Source organism: Barbus barbus, assembly GCF_936440315.1.
Source record: "Barbus barbus genome assembly, chromosome: 32".
Lineage (NCBI taxonomy): Eukaryota > Metazoa > Chordata > Actinopteri > Cypriniformes > Cyprinidae > Barbus > Barbus barbus.
This window is the reverse complement of record NC_136760.1, coordinates 17,129,548-17,153,885: the sequence shown is the minus strand read 5'-3', so window position 1 is coordinate 17,153,885 and position 24,338 is coordinate 17,129,548. Positions and strand designations below refer to the sequence as shown.

The window sequence follows — 24,338 nt, the reverse complement described above, 5'->3', positions numbered from 1 at the left end:
ATACAAGCACACAGAATAGTGCACTCTGTACCCTGGAAACAGATTTATTTAGATTCTTCCTCTATGGAAATCATCTACTGTACAAAAGGTCATTGTGTCACTCCATCTTTACATAACGCAAAGCTATGATGATAGTAATAATAATAAATCATAACTCAAGTATTGTCCTCTCAACAAACAGAACGCTGACAACAGGAAGACATAAAGTAAGCACTCTTATGCAATAAGAGTATGCTAAAAAATGCTAAAAAAAAACTTATGCTAAAAAAAACACTGCTGATTTCATTATTGTGTAGTAATGTTAAACATTGAGATAACTTGAGAAATTAATAAACATGAAAATGATCATATTTATTTATGTCACAAAGGTCATTGTGATCAGTTGTGCACAGTGTAGTTGCATTATAATCCTTAATTCTAATATTACTATAAATGAAACTTTATTGGTAGATACTGTACTTTTATAATTCTGTATATAATTCTGAGTGACTACAGTTCTTGATTATGACTCTAATGATCTATTGACTCTTCCTTACTTGTGTTTCCTTTCTCCATGGAAAATTAAGATCCGCCAATGAGACCTTGTGCATTATGGGAGGCTCTTGAAGATGTCTGTGATCCCGTTGGGAATAAGGCTGCTTGGCTTCAATCCACATCCTTCGTGAGAAAAAGCAACTTATCTGCATAGCAAAAATAAGCATGATTGACAAATAGTGGTTTATCAGTCTCACTTCTGTTATTTTTGTAATGTTATATGCACTTAGAGACAAGTTTCATGTGAGCAGGCAGCACTTTAACAAATGAGCACATGAAATGTAAAAAATTAAAAATAACTATATGCCTTGTTCAGTAGTTGATTTCAAACACAAACTATCTGGAGATGTATAAATAACCATAAAATCTTATTACTTTATATAATCCAAACACAAGGCTGGTATATAAAAAATCAATTCAGCTATAAGCTGAGTCCAAATGTTGTTGTAATAGAAGAAATCCATAACAGTGCAAGACAAATGTTAAAATATTAGAGGAAACATAAAAAGGAGTAGAAAAATAATGTTTACCCTTAAACTGTATGTTGGTGATGGTGATGGCTCAAGCTTTAAAGTGATTTAATTTAATTGCAGAGAAAATTATGGTGTCTAAGAGTTTATATATGGCAGGGAGTTTATATAAATTTAAAGGAATTGCCTGGTTTACCCAGATTATTTTGATTAATAACTAGAAAGATTTCTGGGAATCGCAATGAACTAGTTACATAACATTTACGTTTGACCCCAATCTAGCAACCGATTGCATCAGTGACAGGATTTAGGTTATGAAACATCTATTGTCACATTGGAACAATTACTGGATACATATTGCTGACATTGTATGGGCAATATTAAACAAAATAACTCACATTTTACCTCATCACATTGTAGACACACTTCCTTTATGAAAGTGTGCCAATGTACTTGCAATCAGACTGTATGTTGGTCTAAAATGATGATAATATTTCCATTCTTTCCATAGTTTTTCTCAGATAAAACTGAACACAGTGCCTTCTTTTGTGATTGAAGTATAGCTGGAAGTATACCCCCCCCCCCAAACAATTGTCAATAATCATAAAATTCACTCTTTTTTTGTTTCTTTGCTACAAGTGATTGCAATTCTTTGATTTCTGAAGAGAATAACTCTCTTATCTTATGTGGGTGTATAGCTATACAAGATCTGCATGAGAAATCATTATGCGTTATCCAAATCTAATTTTCTGAGGCAGCATGAGGATGCTGTTACTTTTCTGAGGTAATCGGCATATAAATAAATAGATTTCCATGACATTCATAACATCTCTTTCTTGGATTATCCCATTGAATTCCCACCTTGATCCATGCATGAAAACCTACCATGTTCATGTAGCCTGTATATTTTAGTTTTATCAATGCTCTGAGGTTCCCTCGTCTCTCAGAAGTGTTTGCTTGTTCAGTTCAGTTTAAATATTTATTCCTTTTATGGTCATTTGTATGTTTTGGCAATACACATTTGTTTGCGGCCGACAGTATGATGGTCTTATGGGATACAGAGGCCAGGATCGGAATGTTCTTGTAGCTTAATTATGTCATTAAAAACAAGTTCATTTTCTGCATGTCCTGCTGATCCTTTTGGCTTACGAAACATTCTTGAACTCCCATAAGCCAGCGTAATTAATCATATCCATATGGTGCAATGTAAATTTTCTGGTGTGAATTGCATTACAGAGGATCATCCTGCACCAATTTGGTACAATTTAATAATCTCTAATTTAATTCTAATTCTACCTATATAAGGCTCACTGGTCCATAATTCAGCCTATTATTGCAACAATAAAGCAAAATAAAATTGCATTGTTAAGGGAAGGGTAATGAGAAGAATAAGATGAGAATGATTTGTAAGTAGCACCATTTCCGTTTTAATTTCTTTTAGACATAATGCAATCTTTCATATCGTTTAATGCTACAAAGAAAGACTGGATACAAATGCTTGTTACTTTAAGCCACTATTCTGAGAATAAACAATCATAGACACTCTCAAAGATACACGATAAAATATATTTTGTTAAGAAACACACAGAAACCCCAGAGTATCACAAGAAGGTCATACACATCACAAAATTTAATACAAAATCTAATAACCTTAAACTACCATATATATATATATATTAGATATGTACTATAAAAGAGAAAGCTACAGATTCACATCTGTCTACTGTACGAGTACCAAGGCACTTCTGAACACCAAATACAAACATTTTATACGTGTTACAGAGATCTACAGAGACCTCATCTAATGTAGACACAATAGATATGTTTGTATGAGAAAATAAAATGCAAATTTAGAGTTCAGTTTTCAAAGAAAGAAACTGGGAGTTATTTAAGAGAATGGTTAGTGTTAGATGGGCCTGAGAAGATGGCCAAGACATACCACTACACTAGGGCTTTTCAGTTTGGTCTTCCATTTGCATCTTTTAAAATAAAGTGCTTTAGATGACAGAAACTGTACATTTAATACAGCATTTGTCATGATTGTGAAAGGAATAGAGGAAGTTCTAAATGTTAAAACAGGCATGTTTCTGAGCTACACAGATTTATGCCACATTTGTCGCTGGTATACAATGTCGAAGCAAATATTTAAGGCAATAGATTGGCAAAACAGTTAACCGTCATTGTTTTATGCAAACACCATAGTTGTATTCCAAGCTGAATGAATAACTTACAAATAAAACTACCATTTAAACTACATATATATTATTGTTTGCTGTATATATTCTAGTTAGCTGAGATAGAACTTTGCAACAGTGAAACATCTGGTAAATGTTAAGAACAATTATAGCATCTGAAGGCACAGCACAATATTAGAGTTTGAGATAGCACAGAATGTGGTACATCTGAACACATTTTAAACAAGTAACAAGCAGACTTTTCAAATACATATTAAAATATTACACAGGTCTTAAAGGAAAATGTACAAATATGATGATACATGCACAAAAGGCAACAGCATAATAGGCAAAGATGGGTGAATGGATCACTGCAGAAGCTCTGGGTCTATGTGGTCTGGTCCAAAGCTCTCAGGAGGTCACTGCCCTGAAGCAGATAGAGGTTTCCCTGTAGAGGCACGTTTACCTCACAGTCATATCGTGTCAGCTCTGGCAGACAGTACGAGTCAAACGATGGGCCCAACAGTTGACTTATCATGCCTGTCAAAAATAAAAGAGACCTGACTTCAGATTTGTAATATGCACTACCATTCAAAAGTGTACGGTCAATAGACGGCCAAGATTTTGTTTTTTTAAAGAAATGAACCTTTATTTGACAAGGACATTGACCAAAATTGACAGAAAAGAACTTTCTATTCATTAAAGAATCTTGAAATGTTTCCACAGTTTCCATAAAAAATATTAAGCGGCACAAAGTTTTCAACATTGAAAATGTTAAGAAATGTTTCTTCAGTTCCAAATCAGCTTATTAGAAAGGCTGGAGACTGACCTGAGTGTTTGTGTGGAGGCATCATGTGGTATTGTCTGTTACTGGGAGAGCTGAATGACTCTGGGAAATGCTGTTTGAGATCCTCTGAGCTCCCTTTGAGAGACTGACTGCAGCCATGAGCAGCCACCAATCCACTTTGCATACAAGGAAATGTATCTGTCAAAAAGGAACAAAGGAGTGTGTAAATTTCAGTATAGAAAAACTAGAAAACAAGATGTTTAAGAGCGAGTTGATGTACCTGTTAACACACTTGTGCTGAGAGACTTTCTGACAGAGAAGGCACAGCTGTCGACGTTCATCGTCTTCATCCTTTTTTGCATTCCATCTGCAGACTTGTGAGGAGCTAACACCTGCTGAACACACATTAATTTAATATTCTGTCTTTGGTATCACTATGTGAACTTCACTCATTTCCATTAGTCTACAGATGCGATCTGAAAGATTACCTTTGGAATATCAGTGAAAGAGCATGATGAACTGAACTCTGACGGCCTCTTCCGTTTAAAGTTGTTGATGAGAGCTATCTGACCCACACTCATGCATTTCTGTACAGGGGCAAAGCTCTCAAAAAATCTGAAAATACAAAGAAAAATGAAATCAATGAATGAACATGACCTTTGTTATAGTACATTACTGTTCAAAAGAACATTTTCTTTTCCTTTTGAATCAATTAAATAGTTTTATTCAGCATTAAATGCATTAAATTGATCAAAAGTGACAAGATATTTATAACGTCCTGAAAATTCAGTATTGCCATCATAGGAATACATATATTTTACAGTAAGTCAAAATAGTAAAATAGTAACTTTACATTGTAAAATATTTCACAATAATTCTGTTTTTACAGTATTTTTGATCAAATAAATGCAGCCTTGGTGAAAATAAGAAGCTTTCAAAAATATTAAAATATCTACACGATTTCCTTGTGTAAATCCTAATCTAGTTAATCACTGATGCCCAGTTTATGTATTGCAATATAAAACACACTAGCAAGGTAATGATGAACTCTACTCACCTTTGCTGTGGTAATGCAGTGGTGAAGTTGCATGCTTGTCCTGGATCTGCCGTGCTTCGGTCATCCATGCATCTAATATCTGTATGTTCATACTGTGAGGGTGGGTCAGGGGGCCACTGAAGAATCGGTCTACCCTCCTTAGAGGAAAGTGGGAGGTTTGGTGCGGTTTGGTAAGGCTGCACATGAGCGGTGTCCGGACATGCATTAGTGCTACTCTTATTGTCAGGAGGGAATGGACCCAGGGGCTGGAAGAGGTCAGCTACACTGCTGAAGCTGTGCTGGAGGGCTGTGCTCAGGCCTGGACCTGTGTCAGACACCGGCTCCAGGCAGATGGGGTGCAGCTGGAAGTCCTCACCGTCCATTGGGATGTATGGAGCAAGAGTCTCCAGGTCCAGATCGCTCTGGTCCAACTGCACACAGTTAGATAACCAAATAATTACTTACAACATGCAGTTGATGAGAAACAAATATTGAAAGACACTAAAAATATACTACCAATATTTTTATAAGAAGAAAAATTTACAATTTAGTCTGTATGCCCAGAATTGGGATGAAAGAGCTGAAAATTATCTTTATACACTACCATGTAAAAGTTTGGGTTTGGTATGATTTTTTATGTTTCTTTAAAGAAGTCTACCATGCTTAAGGCTGCTATACTTGACAACAACACTGTGACTCTTTATAACTCTTTTCTATTTTAATATATGTTTTAAAAGTAATTTATTTCTGTGGTGGCAAAGCTACTTTTTCTGCAGATATCATTCTAATATGTCTAAATCATTCTTTTCATCAAAAGACAAAGACTACAAATGAAACAAAAAAATTACAATTGTTTTAGAATTGGAATATCATTTGATCTATTACAGACTAAATTACTTGTAAGTGTTGTACCACACTCACCCGGGAGTCTGTGGGATTTGTTGCAACAGATTTAGAGGCGAACAGCTTCTCTGTCAGCTCCACCTTCAAATCACACTCTCCACTGCCACAGTAATCTACTGGACTGCTAGGCTGCAGACATATACACCGCAACACATTAAACCACTTCAACACCATAATGTTTCATAAATCTTAATTGCATCAATATTTAAAGAGGCCATACCAGGAGGAAACCAAAAAATGGAATTTGTTTGAATATATAAGTCTTAAAGGTTCATTCTGAGAAAGCCTCTGTTGAAAAAAAACAGCATATGCTGGTTAGGTATGTTTTGAGGCATGGCAGCTGGTTTAAGCTGGGTTTGAACTGAAAGACAGCTGGTTATAAGTTGGTTATGATCTGGTTTAAGCTGGTCATGTGTTGGTCCTAAGCAACTATCTCCTGCTCAGGACCACCAGCTTATGACCAACTAAGGACCAGCTTAAACCAGGTCAAACCAGCTGCCATGCTTTAAAACATATCTAACCAGCATATGTTGTTTTGTTTTTTTTCAATAGGGAGGCCATAAGTGACAATGAAAACTAAATGACTGTTTTTGACACATAACATAACTAATTGGATATTGGACGTACTGTAGAACAGCTGCTGCAGCTGCTCAAGCAGGGTGTGGAACAGGGCGTGCATTTGCCTTCAGGAGGCACATGGGGTCTCGTGAAGGTGGACGGCATGTTGGGCAGTTTTCTATCAGGACTGCCATCAGGCGGCGTGTCCACAACCCACGACGGTGCCACCACAGGAAGCTTGGCGGACTTGGAGAAGAAAGTCAGTTCTTCAAAATCTGGCCTATCTGCAAATGCACATGATAATAACAAGTCAACACACTTGTGGGATAAAACTAACTGAAATAAGATGCAGTCCCATAGAATTACTACATAAAGAGCCATGGTAGAGCATCTAACAGTGGATAGACACACCTTAAACAAAAAACTTTTTTTTTTTAATGCTCATTATTATCTGGCTCAAGTGAGGGTTACATGAGAATAAATAAATAAGATGTTAAAAACAACCTCAGCCATCACCAAAAGGAAATGACAAAAGTGTTGAAAGCATCACAATGTGGTAATTTCCATTCCATGCAGTGGTTTTACGTGTGAAGACAAGCATTTTGATGAAAGAGAAATTAGTATACCTATAATAGCCCTGTTGTGAGAAGAAACACACAAACACTGCCGACTGCCATTGGTAAACCTTCAAAAGCACAGGTGATGTTGAAATATAAAATTTACCTTTATTATTTAAACAAAAAACTTCATTTTTATAATACAAAACTGTTTATGCTAAAGCCAACGCTAAGCCATAAGATGCCCATGTGCTGTGGAGCAGATAGGTTCAGCTTTCTTTTACGTTGTCACATATTGCGTACCCTTCAGCAAAGTCAAGCTACAGTGCCACTGAGCTACCATACAACAACGTCTGCTGCAACATCACAGCTTATGACCTGGGCAGTGTACGTGTGTGATTGGTTGTGAGGTAGAGTAAGGAGAGCCAAGGCAAGGAACAAGAGTTCATGCATGCAGGATGGGAGTAGATTTGTAATCAGGGGTTGAGGATGTGAAGAGGGTGAAGCTATTGTGGGGGGAATGGTTGAAGTAGTGCCGGATGGCGCTCTGACCAAAGTCCAGGGCAATGATGGCGTCTCCTGGCATTGGAGCTAACTGAGCTAACTCCTCAGGCTCCTCCTTGAGCTTAGTGAAAAGAATGTCCTCAGCTTCAGAAACAGAGGAAGCTCCACCCTGGCTGAACAGTTCTCCCATGTTACACATGTGGTAGGTCTTGAACAGAGACTCCGTCTGATCCAGGGAGAAGATGACGGACTGCTCCTCAACAGAACTGAAATATAACGACATAATGAGAAGAATATCATAAAAGCATTAACTGTGACAGGGATCTGTGAGTGTGTCATTTAACACAGTACCTCAGGACGTAGTTGATGCAGATGATGCACTGTGGTTGGGAGTTGCGATTGTTGTAGATGACCGTCGCTTGGGTCTCCATCCAAATATAGCCCCCGTGCTTGGCTAGCATTCTGTACTGGCCACTCACCACTTGACCCTTATTACAAACTGAAGAAGAAAATAGATTGTTAAATGTAACAAAAAATAAAACAGATACACGAACATTTATGCCAAATGTATAAAAGTAAATGTAAAGCATTTACAAATTGTCTTTATTTTTTCTTTATAGCTTATCATGCTGAAAAGACCATTGGTCAGGTATCTAAAGATTAGTTGTTATTAATAATAATTATTGTATATTAGTGCTGTCAAACAATTAATCGCATCCAAAATAAAAGTTTTTGTGTACGTAATATATGTGTGTGTACTGTGTATATTTATTATGTATATATAAATACACACACATGCATGTATATATTTCAGAAAAATATGTTATGTTTATATATTAAATATATTTATATATAATATAAATTATATGAATATAAATGTATACATGTAAATACATGTACATCTTTTCAAAATATATATCGTATGTGCGCATATTTATACATACATAATAAATACACAAAGTACACACATTAAGTAAAACATTTTTTTTATTTTGGATGCGATTAATCGCGATTAATCATTTGACAGCACTATTGTATATTATAATATATTGTATAAATTGTAATAATATTACACAATACCAATGTATTTTATTTTTTATCAAATAATGACTTCTTACATTTATAAATGTAATTATTATTTAATTTTTACATTAAATATTATAAACATTTGTACACTTTAGACAATTTTACTCAATAATACATTTAATTAAATAAAAATGTAAATAAAACACTAGTAAACATGTGTTTTACAGAATTTTTTGACAAATGGCAAAGGAATGATTTGATCATGCCAACTTTAACTTTCCTTGTATGAGATTATTTGGGATAAGCTCTGTAACATGTAAATGGCGATATGAACGCAATTGCTTTAAAATGTGTAAATCAACCTATGCAAATGGCTTACACTTAATACTGTCTTTGAATAAACTCCATTACTGCATATCATTAAAGTTTAATCATTTTTCAAATCAAAAGATCTTACTATTATATAATAATACTTATCACTGGAAGAGGCCAGTGAAGAAGACCAGAGCACTGATCTGGATTAAAGACATCAGAGGAACCAGATCAGAGGTGCTGCACACTTCAAAGGCTTGTTAGCCGCTAATGCACAAGCTAATCAGGTGGGCCATCCTGAACAAGCAAATCTGAGAGCTTTTGGGTTGTTACAGATGAAGTCAAAGGACATATAATGGGATTCAGGCATTTACTCTGCCTCTATGCCACATGTGGCAACAGCAATCAAATCAGTTTCCTCTGAATGTACAAACAAAATCACATTCAAAATAAGATTGGACAGGAGCCTTTGTATACAGTGGGATGATATTGTGGTTTAGGAAGAATACATTATTGTATTTGAGGGAACTACTCTCAATGCACCTTTACAATAAAAAAGTTATGCATTGCTTATGCCTGAGATGTACTGGAAACTTTTTACTGTAAGATTTTACTGCATAACCATTAAAGCTAATTTTTGTCACATAAGAATTATAAGATAAAAAAGTTGAAATTATGAAATTTAATGTCATAATTAAAAGGATTAAAAAAATTTTACAGCCATAATTATGAGAAAAATCTAAATGATGACTTTTCATGTCATGATTATGAGTTAGTCATCATTTTGACCTTTACGTCATAATGTCTTTTTATTTGATAATTCTGACTTGCAATGTCAAATTTTTTTTTTTATATATATAATTATCACTTTTTTATGACATGAAATTATGGCTGTATGTCATTATTCAAACCTTTTCTCATAATTATGGCATAGAATTTCATAATTGTCACTTTATACCTCATAATTATGAATTAATACATTTGATCTCATAACAATGTAACAAAAAGTCACTTAAATGTTTTCATAGTTCTCCGTAATTCTGTGGTGATAATTATTATTGCACTGTTTACTTTCATGTAGCATCAATATTTTGGTCAATATTTAGGTCAGTAATAATTCATTATGAAACATCGGTTTAGTACATAGAAGTTTTTGTACTAATTTTGCATGCTTTTAAAGATATTTTGGATAGGATAGGAACATTCTCAAAATGTCTGTAACATTCTGTAATATTCTAGTGCTTTCTGGAACATTACAGAACCTTGTGGAACTAGTCATAAAGGACAAAATATCCAGCAGACATTTCTGAAGTTTTGAACAACTCACTTTTGGTAACTATTTATGCTGAACTGCCATTAGCTCAGTATTATGCATGCACCATGCAATTTTTATGCATGAGCAATAACAGATTAGCTTGTATAAATTGTCAACATTTTTTTTTGATACACAAAAAAATGATGTGATTCATATTCAGTATGGCAAACTTAATTAAGAAACAATCAAAACAAAACTTTTACAGAAATTTGTTTTTGACATTTGTCATAATTATATCATATTATGATTTACCAAAGCATTATTTTTTTCTTATGTGGCAGAAATGAGCTTCCATACATTAAAGAGGAATTAAAAAAAAAATAAAACAATTCCGAACTATTTTAAATGTAAGAACTACTGTATACGGTAGGTTTCAGTATTTGGGAGGCCAATTTTAAAAGCAAATTAGCCGAAAACATTACATGTAGAGTTCATGGCATCTGTTAAGTAAATAAATAATACAACGCAACAACCATTGAGTTTATAAATATCCCTCAACAATTCCTGGAGCCCGGCGGGACATCTGTTTCCCTCAGTCATCAAACCCATGGGAACGCCTCAGGTCGACAAGGTTTTGAACTCAAGCAGTTTACCCATGGACAGAGATGAGAGGCATGGATCCATTCCAGACCGTGAGTCATTTCAGGACAGAGTCGAGATTGATTTAAAGGTAGGTAAATTAGGCAAAACGGCTGAGACACAATGAGCTACTGCGTTGTTTCTCGGGAGTTTGCACCAGTGCATGAAATGGAGGTACGGAGAATGAAGCCAACAAAGAAAACTGAACATGAACCCTATAACTTTGTTCAGGCAGGCATTTCCAATTCAAATCTGTTTTTTAAGTCTAAACAGGAAAAGACAACATGAAATCCAAATTGTGTTTTTGTAACCTCCTGGATTTGCATTTGTTGGATGTAAACAGGTACTCACGGTTTTGGTGGCTCTTTGTCATGCTTTCAGAATCCAAAGCATGGCAGAACTCATACACCGAACGGCCAACAAGTTCCTCTGGGCTATACCCGATCAGGCTGCTTACTCTGAAACACAAAGACAGGTCAAGAATAAAACTAATGGAACATTCAAAACAAAGTGTAATTGAATTAAACCACATCATTAACCAAGATTCATGGCTGTCGATTACATCTGGTGAAGACAATCGAACTTGTGCTGCTGGGAGCCAATGTAAACTCTCTGCTTAGCTTAGTGAGAACAAATGATAAGAAGTGGGACCCTTGTTTATTGGAGCAATAAATCTCTCGAGCAAGACATTTGTACTTGTTCTGTCTGATCATTATCTATATTGTCGGTTTTCCAACTTGCTGGATTAAAAGACAGAACAGCTCTCATATATCAACAAACTGCCTTCAAAAGACAAAGGCCACATCTTTTTTTGTTTATTTGTTTTTGAAGCACTTTAGCGAGTGCAAGATTGAAGACAGATGTTGGCTTGTCTAATCACAGCGGAATTTGTTGCAATGCTCAATATCTTCACCAAATCATTTTTTTGTGCTGTTGAATTCCATACAAACTCATGCAATTGTTATTTTTCTTCTATTTGAACCTCCAGTTTTACCCTGGAATAGCCTCTCATTTCCTCTTCCAGTATAGGCTTTTAATGAACTCCGTGCGGTCAATAATGAGTCCTATTAAATGGAAGCACGCAAATATCTGACCTCATCTGTTAACCCTCCTTACAACACATCCACTGTAGTGTAGCCACAGTAACCTGCTTTTGCACTAGAGTACACACGGCAGATCCCAGGGGCCACGGGTGCTAAGGGGGCCACTTGCCAACTCCCCTGGCTTGTTATATAAGACATGTAAGAGAAGTCAATTGTGCCCTTTAAGTGCTTTCAAGAAATGAAGCTAATCTAAAGAGAAAAGCTCATAATCACTCTCCTTTACCACACACACTGATAACAATACAGGCAGTAGCACAACAGGAGTATGATAAGAGTTCCTAATAGTGACCTTTGAAATGCACATATTAACTTAAAAATGCTGCTTACCTACACTTACATAAGCACAAAATAAAACAATGTTTTATTTACAAAAGATACAGTGACCTCAAATGAAATATAAACAAATAAAATAGAGTTTTAGCAGATATACTGTACACATAAAATCTTGCAGAAAAACAGTCTGTAAATATTGATGTCCAATCAAACGCTCTCTAGTCTAGACTGAGAATGTCCCTCCCCCTCAAACCACCTGCAACTGATTGGCAACCAGGAAATAATGATTCATGGCTGTAGATTAAAGTAAAATGAGCTTTACAAGGCTTTTAGATAATAAATAATAAATGAACTTCCTGGTTGAATAGGAAGTACATCAACACAGGAAAAAAAAACTAAATGTGATCATCAAGCAATTTCTCGGGGTCTAAAGTTTATAATATATTTGTATTATATAACAAAATACTAAACTAAGTGGCATTTATTTTAAAGACAGCATAAGCACAAAGAGAAGTTTATTCGTTTCTAAATTACAAAATAAATAAATGTACAATTCAAGATTAGAAGTAAATAAAAAAGACACACCAAAAATTTTGAAGAAAGGTTAAGTTGGTTTACGTCTCATTTGCTTGCGGATATGTTTGATAATTTGTATAAACATTTTATATCTAATAATTAAATTAAATTCATAGATTTTTTTGTAGCTTTTATGTCTAAATACTTTTTGGGCCCACTTATCATGCACACACACAAGCGCATATACAATATGCACATATATTTCAATTAATGAACCATTTCTTGCCTCTCATCACAGTAGATAAACTTCATGTCCATACTGTGTCTGCTCATGAACGTCTTGCTGTCGAGAGGTGTGTCGACATTTGAGGGATGTGGAATCGGCACGCACAGCATAGTGACGCATGTGAGGGGTGGCTCCGAAAACCCACACAGAACTTGAGAGGGGCGGCTGCTGCACACTTGGAGTTGCCCCATGCAATGCAGCACCTGACAGACAGAGCGGCGACACCATATTTTACTTAGCACATGCACATATGCGCTACATGAAGACATGCTTATGTGTTCTTACCTTCCAGCTGGCTGATTTGAGGTTGACAGTGCGACCTCTATTGGTGACCGTACATTTCATCCTCATAAAGAAATCTCTGCCCGTGCTCATGTCTCTCCCTCTTCTGCCATACAAAGGTCCTGTCAATCAAACAACTTGTGCTTAAAAATCATGCATTTACTATAATTGACCATTGTGCATGCAATAAAGCTTTTTTTCTGGCACATTCTGAGGACTTTGGTCTGTAAGTGGGTCGTGGACGCTACAGGTGCAAAGTTCAACTGAATCAGTCTGTTGTAACCTTAACTACAGTATACTGAGTTCTCTGTGCTATTGCATAGGGATTATCTCCAACTGACCAATGTAATGGCAAGGAAGTTACGACACTCGCTCAAAAGCTCTAAACGGGTCAGGTGACCAACTCGTGAAAGATATAGACAGTGAGAGACAGATAAAACAAGAGGAGGAGAAACATTCGCTGTAGGGAAAGGCCCTCTAACTCTCATTCTGAGTATGTCTGTGTGCAAGCACACGCTGCTTACATGATAGCAACAGAAATAGTAACTTACTGAAACTAGGCCAGAGTAAAGGCTAAGTTCACACCAGGTTTGGTGCGAAAAAAATTTAACTATTCAAATCAAGTCTGCTGAATTCCTGCCTTTGCCTACAATGAATACGAATGCTGAATTAATTCCTGCTTAGGCCCTGGCTACAGTCCTGTATGCTTTTTAAAGTGATGCATCTTATTGTCTTCTTATTTCTTTTCTTGAAATGAAGCTTTAATTAATTAAATTCAACAAAAAGAATAATAAAAAATTATAATAAAACTGAGTAAAACAATTAATGAGACTGGAATAGTCAAGTTTATAAGCATGTTGATAGGGTTTACAGTTCTGTAAAATAAAAGCATGATTATTATTCTTTTTACAGTGAATAGTATCAATAGCATTATTACAAAAGTAATATATTTATCATTATATTTTTGTAATATATGTAATCATTTTTAAATTTTTAATAACAATAATTTATTGTTATTATTATTATTAAGCTATATTGATACATAATCAATTTAAATATATTGAAATATAATTTTTGGCCAAATTGTTCAGCCCTACAAACAATCACACCAAACCTGGAGCTCTTTAAAATATTTTAAAATAATTAATAATAATAATAATAATAATAATAATAATAATTAAACAGAAAATCTTTTTCTTAAATAAAACATTACTATATAAAAAAAATCTTAATTTTTTTTCTCCAAACTGTTCAGCCTTAACAAAATAGGGGGGGGGGAAATCCCCTAAAAGTCTCTACAGAAGGGACTTTTAAAAAATGGGTATTTGTCCTCACAGGAACCACTATAAGAACATACAAAATGTAACATACTGACTGTGATAAGTGCTTTGAGATAAGGACATCTCCATGGCAAATTACATCCAGAGATAAGGAGGACTGAAAGATTCCTCCATTTGGATTTTAAAGATTTTTGTATTCAAAATATCCAAGTAAAAAAAACCTGTATCAACGTACTTCTGGGAAATATTGTTCTGAGCTGACGCTCACCTGATTTGACACTGAGATTCTCTCGGATTTCTTCATGATCACAGGGGTGCGTGAAGTCAAAGATGCTGTGGCCTGTCAGTTCTACCTGATAACAGTTTGTAAGGGAAGTAAAGTTGAATGCTTAGCCACTATAAATTAAGTAACAGAAGGCTTTTATGTTTTCTCCCTGTAATTATTCTCAAGAATAAAGGAAATGAGGTGAGGCTCACCTGCGTAAGGCCCATAGATTTACTGACGTTTTCTGAAAGGAATATCATGTCCCCATCTGATGTTACCACAGCGACAAAGCCTTCCAGAGACTTCAGATATAGACTGTCCATCTGAATGTCATCCTGTGACTGGGTTTGCTGGACTGTGCGGCCTGGGACAAGAGACAAGACAACTTAGTATAGTACAGTGACTTTTTTGTAATTTTACACTGGCAAACCATCAAAACAAACTCAAGGGACATGGACTCATATCCTGTACCATTTAGCTCAAAGTAAACAACTCAGATGCAGTTAAACAGACTCATTTATCAAATTAAATTCACATACCAACATGGAATAAAAACAAGCTATTGAGCTGCAGATCATGATCAGCAAAGAGAGGATGTTTGAGGTACACAATGCCATGAAAAGCATCAACAACTTGAGAAAATAATTAAAGTGAGGCTCCATGCTGTGAGGTTCATGTCTGCTTCCCTGCAGATAAGGGCCTCCTTCCCTGCTCATTCAGATCAGGCAATAAGGGCCCGAGTGATGGGGCTTTGACCCAGCTCAGACATCAGAACTGTGTGTTCCACAGTGTCAGCAGGTGGTCCAGATCTGCGCTCCCACCTCAAAGCCCACGGCATTCGTCCCGGTGCTATTAATACTTCACTGTGATGTCTTATTCCTCTGGCTCTCAGCCAAATACAGGAACTCAGAAATTTTCTGCATTCTCTGTCTATCTCTATTAGAATCATTTAAGCCTTTTCTGGTCATTAACAAGGTTCTCTGACAGCCTGCTCAGCGACAGCTCTTTCATATCTCAGGAAGTTATGTTTCAACCATCAGCTTTGGCTCAGAAGTTTCTCTTAAAGGTCCTTAGGAAAAATTAAAATTGACATCCACTACTGTTCAAAAGATCAGGTCTGTATGTATGTTTGTTTTTTTAAAGAAATTAATAGTTTTATAGGATAATAAGGATGCATTTAATTTATCAAAAGTGACAGTAAATAGTTATAAATAGTAACAGTTATAATACAAAATATTTCTATTTGAAAAAAAATCATGGTTTACACAAGATATTAAGCAGCAGAACTGTTTTCAAGATTGAAAATAATCAATTAACAATCAATTACAGCACACGTGCAGGTTGTGTGTAGAGGCATAGGAAAAAGAGACCAAAAAAGAAACAAAAGAAAATCCTGCACACTACCAATACTTGCAGTATCAAAAAGAATAATTTATTGACAATGTTGGGACTAAAACAATAATTTATTGACAACATTGAGACAAATCAACATTGTCAATAAATGATTGTTTTTGATACTTTTGCAAGTATTGGTAGTGTGCAGGATTTTGTTTTGTTTCTTAACATCGATAATAATAAAAATACATATTTATTAAGTGCTAAATTAGCAAATTAAGCCTTGCCATTGCACAATAAATTATATTTTAAAATATATAAAAATTATAATAAAAACATTGTAATACATACATTTTTATTATAACATTATAATAAAAACACTCTTCTTTACAGGATTTTCTGTTGCAAAACCACCACTTGAAAATGAGTCTCCAGAAGCAAGAGATTTGAGTACAAGTCTAGGAGTTGTTAAAGAGATTTCAGTTGTGATTTGTCGTTATGACATGAGACCTCTTTGGTTTATCTGTTTTGGGTAGTTTGATAATGAGGGTTCAAAGATTCATATCTTCAGAAGGACGTTTGCTGGAAATTCAGGATATAATACGATGCCCCAATGTTTAAACAATTTCTCCTCTGAGGAAAGTTCAAAATGTCAGACAGGTCAAACATTTGGTTCAGATGAGAATCATAACCTTGTTTAACCTCATTACCTATCAGTAATATTATGATTCTATGACTGTGCAATGCAGCTATAGTTCCTACACACCTCACCGAATGACATCTGTTTTCTGGTTTTGTAATCTCAGGGCCTTTCAAAGGTCAAAGCATGACACAGACACACATACAACTCAGCAAATATCACAGGTAGGCCTGCATGGCGCCATCAAAGAGATTGTTGTAGTTAAGAAAAGAGTGTGAGAAATCATAATTCACAGAAAACAATACCACTAGAGGCCCCTAATTACCCCAACACTTAGTCATCTCCCTCTTTCCCTGTTTGTCCATGTCCATCGATCTTCCCCCACCCACTTCCACATCACCCACACACATTTTCAGCAGCAGATTCCATCTCTTCCCTTTTCATTGTTTGATACTCTCTCTCTCTTTCAGAAACATGCACACATACTGTACACATGTATGTACGTCAGGAATGGAGTCTGGAAACAATGCACAGTGTTCTTTGTCTGTCTTCCTGCATTTCTTATTGTTTATTGAGGAGTACAGGACATCTCATGGACCTACCCAGCCCAACATAAACATCTTTACTTAGCTGTATAAATGAGGACATACCACAGACCTCTACTGAGTTTAGGTAAAGCTAATTATCATTACTACAGACTAACCTGAACCAATTTAGAATTTTTAGTGTACATTTTTAGTATAAATCAACATTATTTCATTTATAAATCATCTTTTTGATGCCATTTAAAAGTTTGTAAGATTTTTATTTTGAAAGAAACTAATACTCTTATTTAGCAAGAGTGTTTTAAAAGTGACAGTAAAGGCAATTAAAATGTTACAAAAGATTTCAAATAAATGCTGTTCTTTTGAACTTTGTATTCTTCAAAGAATCATGAAAAAAAAAATCTGAATCACAAGCACTGATAATAATAAGATAGGGCTCTTAAACACCAAATCAGCATATCAGAATGATTTCTGAAGGATCATGTGACACTGAAGACTGGAGTAATGATGCTGAAAACGTAGCTTTGAAATTATGGGAATAAATTACATCTTAAAATATATTAAAATAGCAAATTATTATTTTAAAACCCCAAACTTTTGAACAGTGTGTGTGTGGCATAATGGAGACAAAGTTTGTATCAATATGTAAACTAGCTGCCATGGTGACAAACCACTTCCTATAGTTTTTCAGGATTACAATACTGAAGACCGAAAATTTAACAAGCCTAATTAGTGTACTCAAAAAGTTCAACATTTTTCACCATGCAGCTCTATAGGATGCAGTGGTGTGACTCACCAACAGATACAATGGAGTTTGACTCCTAATTACAGAACATACATTTTTTTTAGCTTCATACCTGAATTGAAGAGTTTGCGTGTGCGCAGGAAGCTGATAGCTAGTCTCATGATGGAGGCTTTGTCCAGGTGGGATCTGACGCTTTGGGGTAATGGCAGCTGATGGGCCAGCTCATAGAACACTTCTGTCTCTTTACTGCGCCTGCATCGCGCTGCATCACGGGACTTTTCCTTGCGCCTTTCTGAAGGATGCCTAGAAAACAAGAGGTTGGTGAAAACAACACAATCTATAGGCTGAGCTTCAACTTAGATACTGTGCAGCCAATGTTTTGTATATACTCACATACAGTACTTGGACATTATTGTACTTAATACATTTTAATGTAGAAAGGACAATAAAACAATAAATTTTAAAGATAACTTGTTGTCTTTTGGCTGGCACAGTCAAATATTGCAGGAAAGAAAGTCAATTGTCTATTAATTAAAAACAAGGCACTCCACACAAAGGCATACACTTCAAATCCAAGCAGCTTTCTATTGGTCAACGTGGCAAATTCGTGAGTCAAATTTCATCTTTCACCAAATGTGAAAATTTTTCCACCCTCATGTGTAACTACTGACTGCGCAGATTCCTACTGAAATGAAATGACCCACAAAATTACACAGTGAAAAGGTACAGGTGATAGTGACATTTTTTTTTACTAAAATTACTTTGAGAACAAACTATTTATTTTTATTTTTTTGTAAATTTGGGGTTAATTTGTAATTAAAATAAAATATTTTCTAAATATTTTGTTTTATGTTAAGCATACTTTTTGTGTACAAGCACAAACTTCGCTGAGTCAAAGCAAAAGAATTGCAAAACCACACCTGTGGGAATCTGTGCATCAAGGTTTTAATCTAGGTTCACTCACTCGCAAAGGAAACAAAAATGAGTCACTGCAAGATCAAAAACAGTTTGGTCTTAAATTTGACATTGGTAAATTAAATCAATCAGTCAATTTGCGCCAGGTCAGGTCAGGCCACGTCACAGGACCGGGCTCATGCAGACGTCTATCTTGAGCATGTTAGTTCATGTACAGTCTGACAATTCAGGGACAGTAAAATACATACAAGTGTTGACAAAATGTAATGCAGCATATACTTTTAAAAATTTGTCCATATAGCATTTTATCTATAACTGTAGAGCTTAAATAAATAGTCAAAAAAGAAAATACAAGATGAAATACAAGTGAAATTCTGAAGAAAGCACATGAAAAATATGTGGTCATTTTTCTACCCAGACAGAAAGTTTATCTAGTTTGTGGCTTGCCAGTGTGTGAAAGAGTGTGTGGCAGAGAGAAGTGAACTCTCTATGGCCTCTGTTTGTGGTGTGCCACAGTTCACTGTGCCACCCTCATAACAAACCAAGCCACACAACGCTTTTTTTCGGCAAAACACCACAAGTGCTTTCTAATGCGTCATACATTATAATACACTAACACAGATACCAACACACATGGCCTGCGTGCAGTGCTAAGTTTCAGTGTCTGTGGGAGGTCGATGCTGAGACCAGGATCTAGCATTGTAATTCCAGTAGCAGCATCCCAGTGTGGGTCCCCTATTCCTCGGCTCAGGTCAGCCTGGCTCTGGGAGTGTTTGTAAAATGTGTACAGCGTGGTGCGGGGGTGCAGGAATGCCATAATCGACCCTCTATTATACAGCTGCATATTTGGCAACCACAACATGTCCCCTTTCTACCCTCCCACTACCCCCATTTCACAAAAAAAGTTGTCATTGTAATAGTAACTATGGATTCTTCTCACAGGAAATGGCTGATCGTTTTTACTCAGAGGTCAAACTCATGGGACTTAAACATGAATTTACTGTCTGCATCTCCTCTGGGGTAAATGAGGAATGGCAACTTCTATTCAACCTGTTAATGCTTTCTGTCTCTAACCATGAATGAAACCATATTGGGGTTTTAATGAGAAGAGATCAAGTGCAGCTCTAAAAATGCAGACAAAATGGTTCAATAAATGGGCAAAGATAATGCAGACTCATAGAGTTCACGTGTTTAGTACATTCATTTGTGGGAAAAAAGAGTGATTGTCTTCCATGACAACTGAATAATGTCCTTTCAGAGTTTAAGTGCTTATGCAATCAATTATACAATCTATTTACAGTTATAGAGTATTTAATATACTATGCAATAAAACACTAATGCTAATGAAATGATTTTATATAACCTGGAGTTACAATCTCAAATCTCTAACGGCATCTGCCCTTTTACAAATGCTCTAATATCTTATCATTTCTTGAAAATGATCCAGTTCTTAAATACATGCAGTGTCAATCATATGTCAAGGACATTTTAAAAGTAGCACACTTTAATTTTCCTTTAGCATGAGAAATAACAGACAAAATTTTACTTGCACAAATGAATGCATTAAAAAAATGCTGCTGACTGCAAAATTTGCATAATTAAACATTTCGCTGCATTTAAACACTGCACATTGTTCCCTCATTCTGAAAGTCTGACATGCATGGAAAACCATGAACCCAACAAACAACATAATAAACAAATGTAGAAGCAAATAATTAAGCAGTATCACACAAGCAAGAGCAGGTTCAATAAACAATACGTTAATACTGAGTGACTTAAATTCCAGCCACATTTTGTAAAATATTTTTGTAACATCAACAAAAATATTCCTTTCAAGTCAAAACAGAATCAAATGCTGCACATCTTTGAACAAAACACAGCATTTTTGGAGTATCATTCTAAACAGATTGGTATTTTAAACAAATCAGTTAAGCAAATAATTCAACGTTTTTCAATAAGTTATTATAAGCTACTTGTGAACGAATCACTTGAGTGAATGATTCAGTGACAAAGGTTGGTCACTTGTCGCCTACTACTGGCATATCAGTATAATCTACCTGTTGCAAAATCATGGTTAAAATGCTTAATAAGGCCATCAGCATTATGCATATTGTACATAACTTGTTAGACTTGATTTATAACAACAAAAATACACATTTAATCATTTCAGTGGTTTTGTTATGAACCATAAAGAAAACTCTTCTCTCACAGCCAGCTGGAATCAGTAACCATCACCCAATACACAAGCTCCTATAGCCTATTTTTTTAGTAACACAAGATTCTACACTGCCCAAACACCCCTTGGATGTGAGCGGAGCGTCAGGTTTATCTCTGAGAGATGTAGTTTTTACAACCCCTTTGACTGCATTCTGGCTGGATTCAATCCTTGAAATGAAGGGGAGTTGTGTCCTCTGCCCTTTACTAGGCTACTGATTTCTGTTCCCACACACAGTCCAGCTGCTGACCTCAACCCCAGCTATGCTACAAATGCTTTCAACATTAGCTGGCTAAACCACTTCAGAATTAGAAATGCACTACAGGTCAAGGTAACCTGAAGACAGAGGCCTGCTGGCCATTTTCGCCTCTCTGTCCTCTCCTTTGTGACCTTTTCATCTTTCGTGGCATTACTGGAACAAAATAACAAGACTGACAGCTATGAAGCCACTCCCACGCTGTAGTGTTCTTCACGCTAAAAGTGTCAGTCAGGCTCTCAACAGGAGGATAGTCTGTATTTCAGCGAGAGATCTCAAGGAAGATTTCAATGACGAGACTGCTGTACCTATGACTTACTGCCTCAGACGTCATCACGCACAACCAAAGCAAACGCTGTCAAAGGGAAGAGATCATGTGATTAGCAGGCCGATGTGAACCCATTCCTCCCTCTATCTCTCTGTATCTCCCCTCTCAACCAGATTACCGAGAGCCAACAGCCAGACTGTACAGAGTGCCCATTCACTACAGATAATCCTATTTTCCCTAACCTCAAATAAATGGCCAACCTTTAGTTTCCCAAGTAATAATCCAGTGAAAGATTCAGTGTTAAACAGAATATAACTAAACCTACTGCATATATCACATTCCTTCTGCAGCAAGCTTTGATAGATGTCATTAAAACAGCACAGTTAAATGATTACATTACTGACTTGCGCTAATTACAAAAGACATCACTGTGTTAATGAAACACTTGTAGAGCAAGTTAAACAAACCAGATGAGAGATAAGAATCGAATAAAGTGATGGAAGTAACCAGGGTAGGGAAACATAATGGCCTGTTCACGCATGAAAAAAAGAGGTGAACCCTAATCTGATAAACTCAGTTTCAAACTGGAACATTAAGTACCAGTTAACAAGGCACCTAAGAACCACAGAGAGGAACATTTAACCCGTCTTCAACATGCCTTAGGCACCAGAGAGCCAGTGTTGGCTTATTTTACCACCAAATCAAAATGCTGTCAGTGTCTGGCAAAATCTGACTAATGAATGTCATCCATGCAGATCACCATGACACAATTTTCACCAAAAACAAATGCACATTTATGATTACTGACATAATATAACTGATGGGCTATATTGATTAAATTGGGTTGTATCCTAGGGGATAAAGACATTTGAGTGGCAAAGGTAAGGACAGAAACTGAGCTGACACGATATCTTGCAAGAATATCTAAAGTCAAGTGACTTTGTGTAAAATCTCTTAAGAGTGGCATGGCATGTAAAAGGTAAATCATGTAAAAGATTAATCTTTTACATGTTATTTACATTATGATAAAAATTGTAAAATTTCAAAATAATGCAATGTTGCAAGAAAATTTATTAATTCTATTATTTGAGTCCTAAAGTGTATGGGGGGAAAATGAGAGGTATTAGTAACAGTTAGGTATCAGTAAAATAAATATATATATATATATATACATACATATATATATATATATATATATATATATATATTTAATATAGATAATAATGGCTTTTAAATGTAATTATTTTTACTCAGGTTAGAGAAAAAAATCACAATAGCCACTGTAAATCTGAATATTTGAAACTGTAAAAAAAAAAAAAAAATTTGAAACATAATATGGAAAAAATATTAGTTCACTGCACACAAGTTCACTTTGAATAATTACTGAATAAGAAAATTGAGCTCTAAATGACCAAGAAACAAATAAAAAAGACTGTAACATTAAATTGATGAAAACAAAACTTTTAGAAACAAACTTTTAAGTAAAACATTTTACAGTGATATTTGAATTCAACAGGTATTCATTTATTATCAGACTCCACTAAGCATCTGAGGGTCTCTGAGGGTCCACTTCTTTGAATAAAGTTTTGCTGCTTTTTGTTTTGCCTTAGTGTATATATATATATATATATATATATATATATATATATATATATATATAATGAGATGCAGTAAATGTGTTATTTCTTATAGCATCTGAACTATAACGTTTCAAGTCATTTGAGTCCTAACAAGAGCGAGCCAAAAATAGGGTCCCCGCACACCTCTCCAATGTCAAAGTCTTAATAAACTAAAATTGCGGGGTGAGATTATGGGGAAAACGTTAGTATACAAACACAACACCAGTAAGTTTAGGAAACCTTAAATGTGATAATGTGGCTCAGGTTAAAACAGCAGTTTACTCCGCTCTGGTGCCCTTGTCATTGGACAATACGTCAAATTAGAATCTCAAATTAAGGTAAACAACTCAAGAAAATACATAATTGATAATCCACGCAGTAATGAAAATTTTCCTGCGCCTTACCTTTTTTTCTCTCTCTCGGCTGTCATGATGCGCCTATGACTGGGGACAAACTTGTCTTGCGTATAATTCACTTAACTTCTCCTGGAAAATAAAAAGTTCAAACGTGTATTTTCTTCACAAATGCCTTTATTTAGTTATTTCTCCTCCGTAATGTCCATTCTCATGACATTTCGTGTAATGACCGGAGCAGTTAGTGCAGTCTCAGAACACTGCCGAGGATCGCACTACTGACTGACCGGACGCTGGTATAGAGCTCGTGAGCGCCGCCGCTGCGCTGCGCGTGCATCAGCTCTGTGCACTGATTGGTGCTCTTCACCTCGCGCCTGGCGCTTCCTCTTCTCACGTGCGTGCTTTGCTGTTCTGTGCTCATTTGGCCTGTGAAAAAGTTCAGTTTCAGTGTCTCATATAAAACAAACATCACGTGAAGTGTCCAAGGAGGATTCAAAACGATTCAAGGCTGAATTTTAATCTCTGAACGCGGACAAACAAACAAAAATGACCGTCGACCATGGGAAAATATCATTAAAGCGTCTTTTCCAGGAATAGAGCTTAATTGGAACAGATTTAACTTTAGTTCAACTCTGTCTTGGGCCCATTCCCATTTAATAAGAGGCTTCTACCAGTATACCATGCAAA

General features: G+C 35.7%; 1 protein-coding gene across 2 annotated transcripts; it reads right to left on the bottom strand.

Annotated features, from left to right (window-relative positions):
• Nucleotides 1–2,405: 2,405 nt before the first annotated feature.
• Nucleotides 2,406–24,081, bottom strand: LOC306851932 (endothelial PAS domain-containing protein 1-like). 2 transcript variants are annotated; one of them, XM_079388453.1, is made up of 16 exons: nt 23,703–24,081; nt 18,138–18,328; nt 14,973–15,124; nt 14,764–14,848; nt 13,219–13,337; nt 12,934–13,136; nt 11,107–11,213; nt 7,875–8,022; nt 7,572–7,789; nt 6,532–6,746; nt 5,923–6,033; nt 5,023–5,432; nt 4,454–4,580; nt 4,246–4,360; nt 4,008–4,163; nt 2,406–3,718 (listed from the first exon to the last, which is right to left on the bottom strand). In XM_079388453.1, exons 1-16 carry the CDS (start codon nt 23,726–23,728, stop codon nt 3,567–3,569), a joined length of 2,535 nt encoding a protein of 844 aa, XP_079244579.1. In that variant the 5' UTR covers nt 23,729–24,081; the 3' UTR covers nt 2,406–3,566. The 2 variants fall into 2 exon arrangements, with proteins under 2 accessions (XP_079244579.1, XP_079244580.1); XM_079388454.1 differs by having other exon boundaries at nt 4,246–4,357.
• Nucleotides 24,082–24,338: the final 257 nt, after the last annotated feature.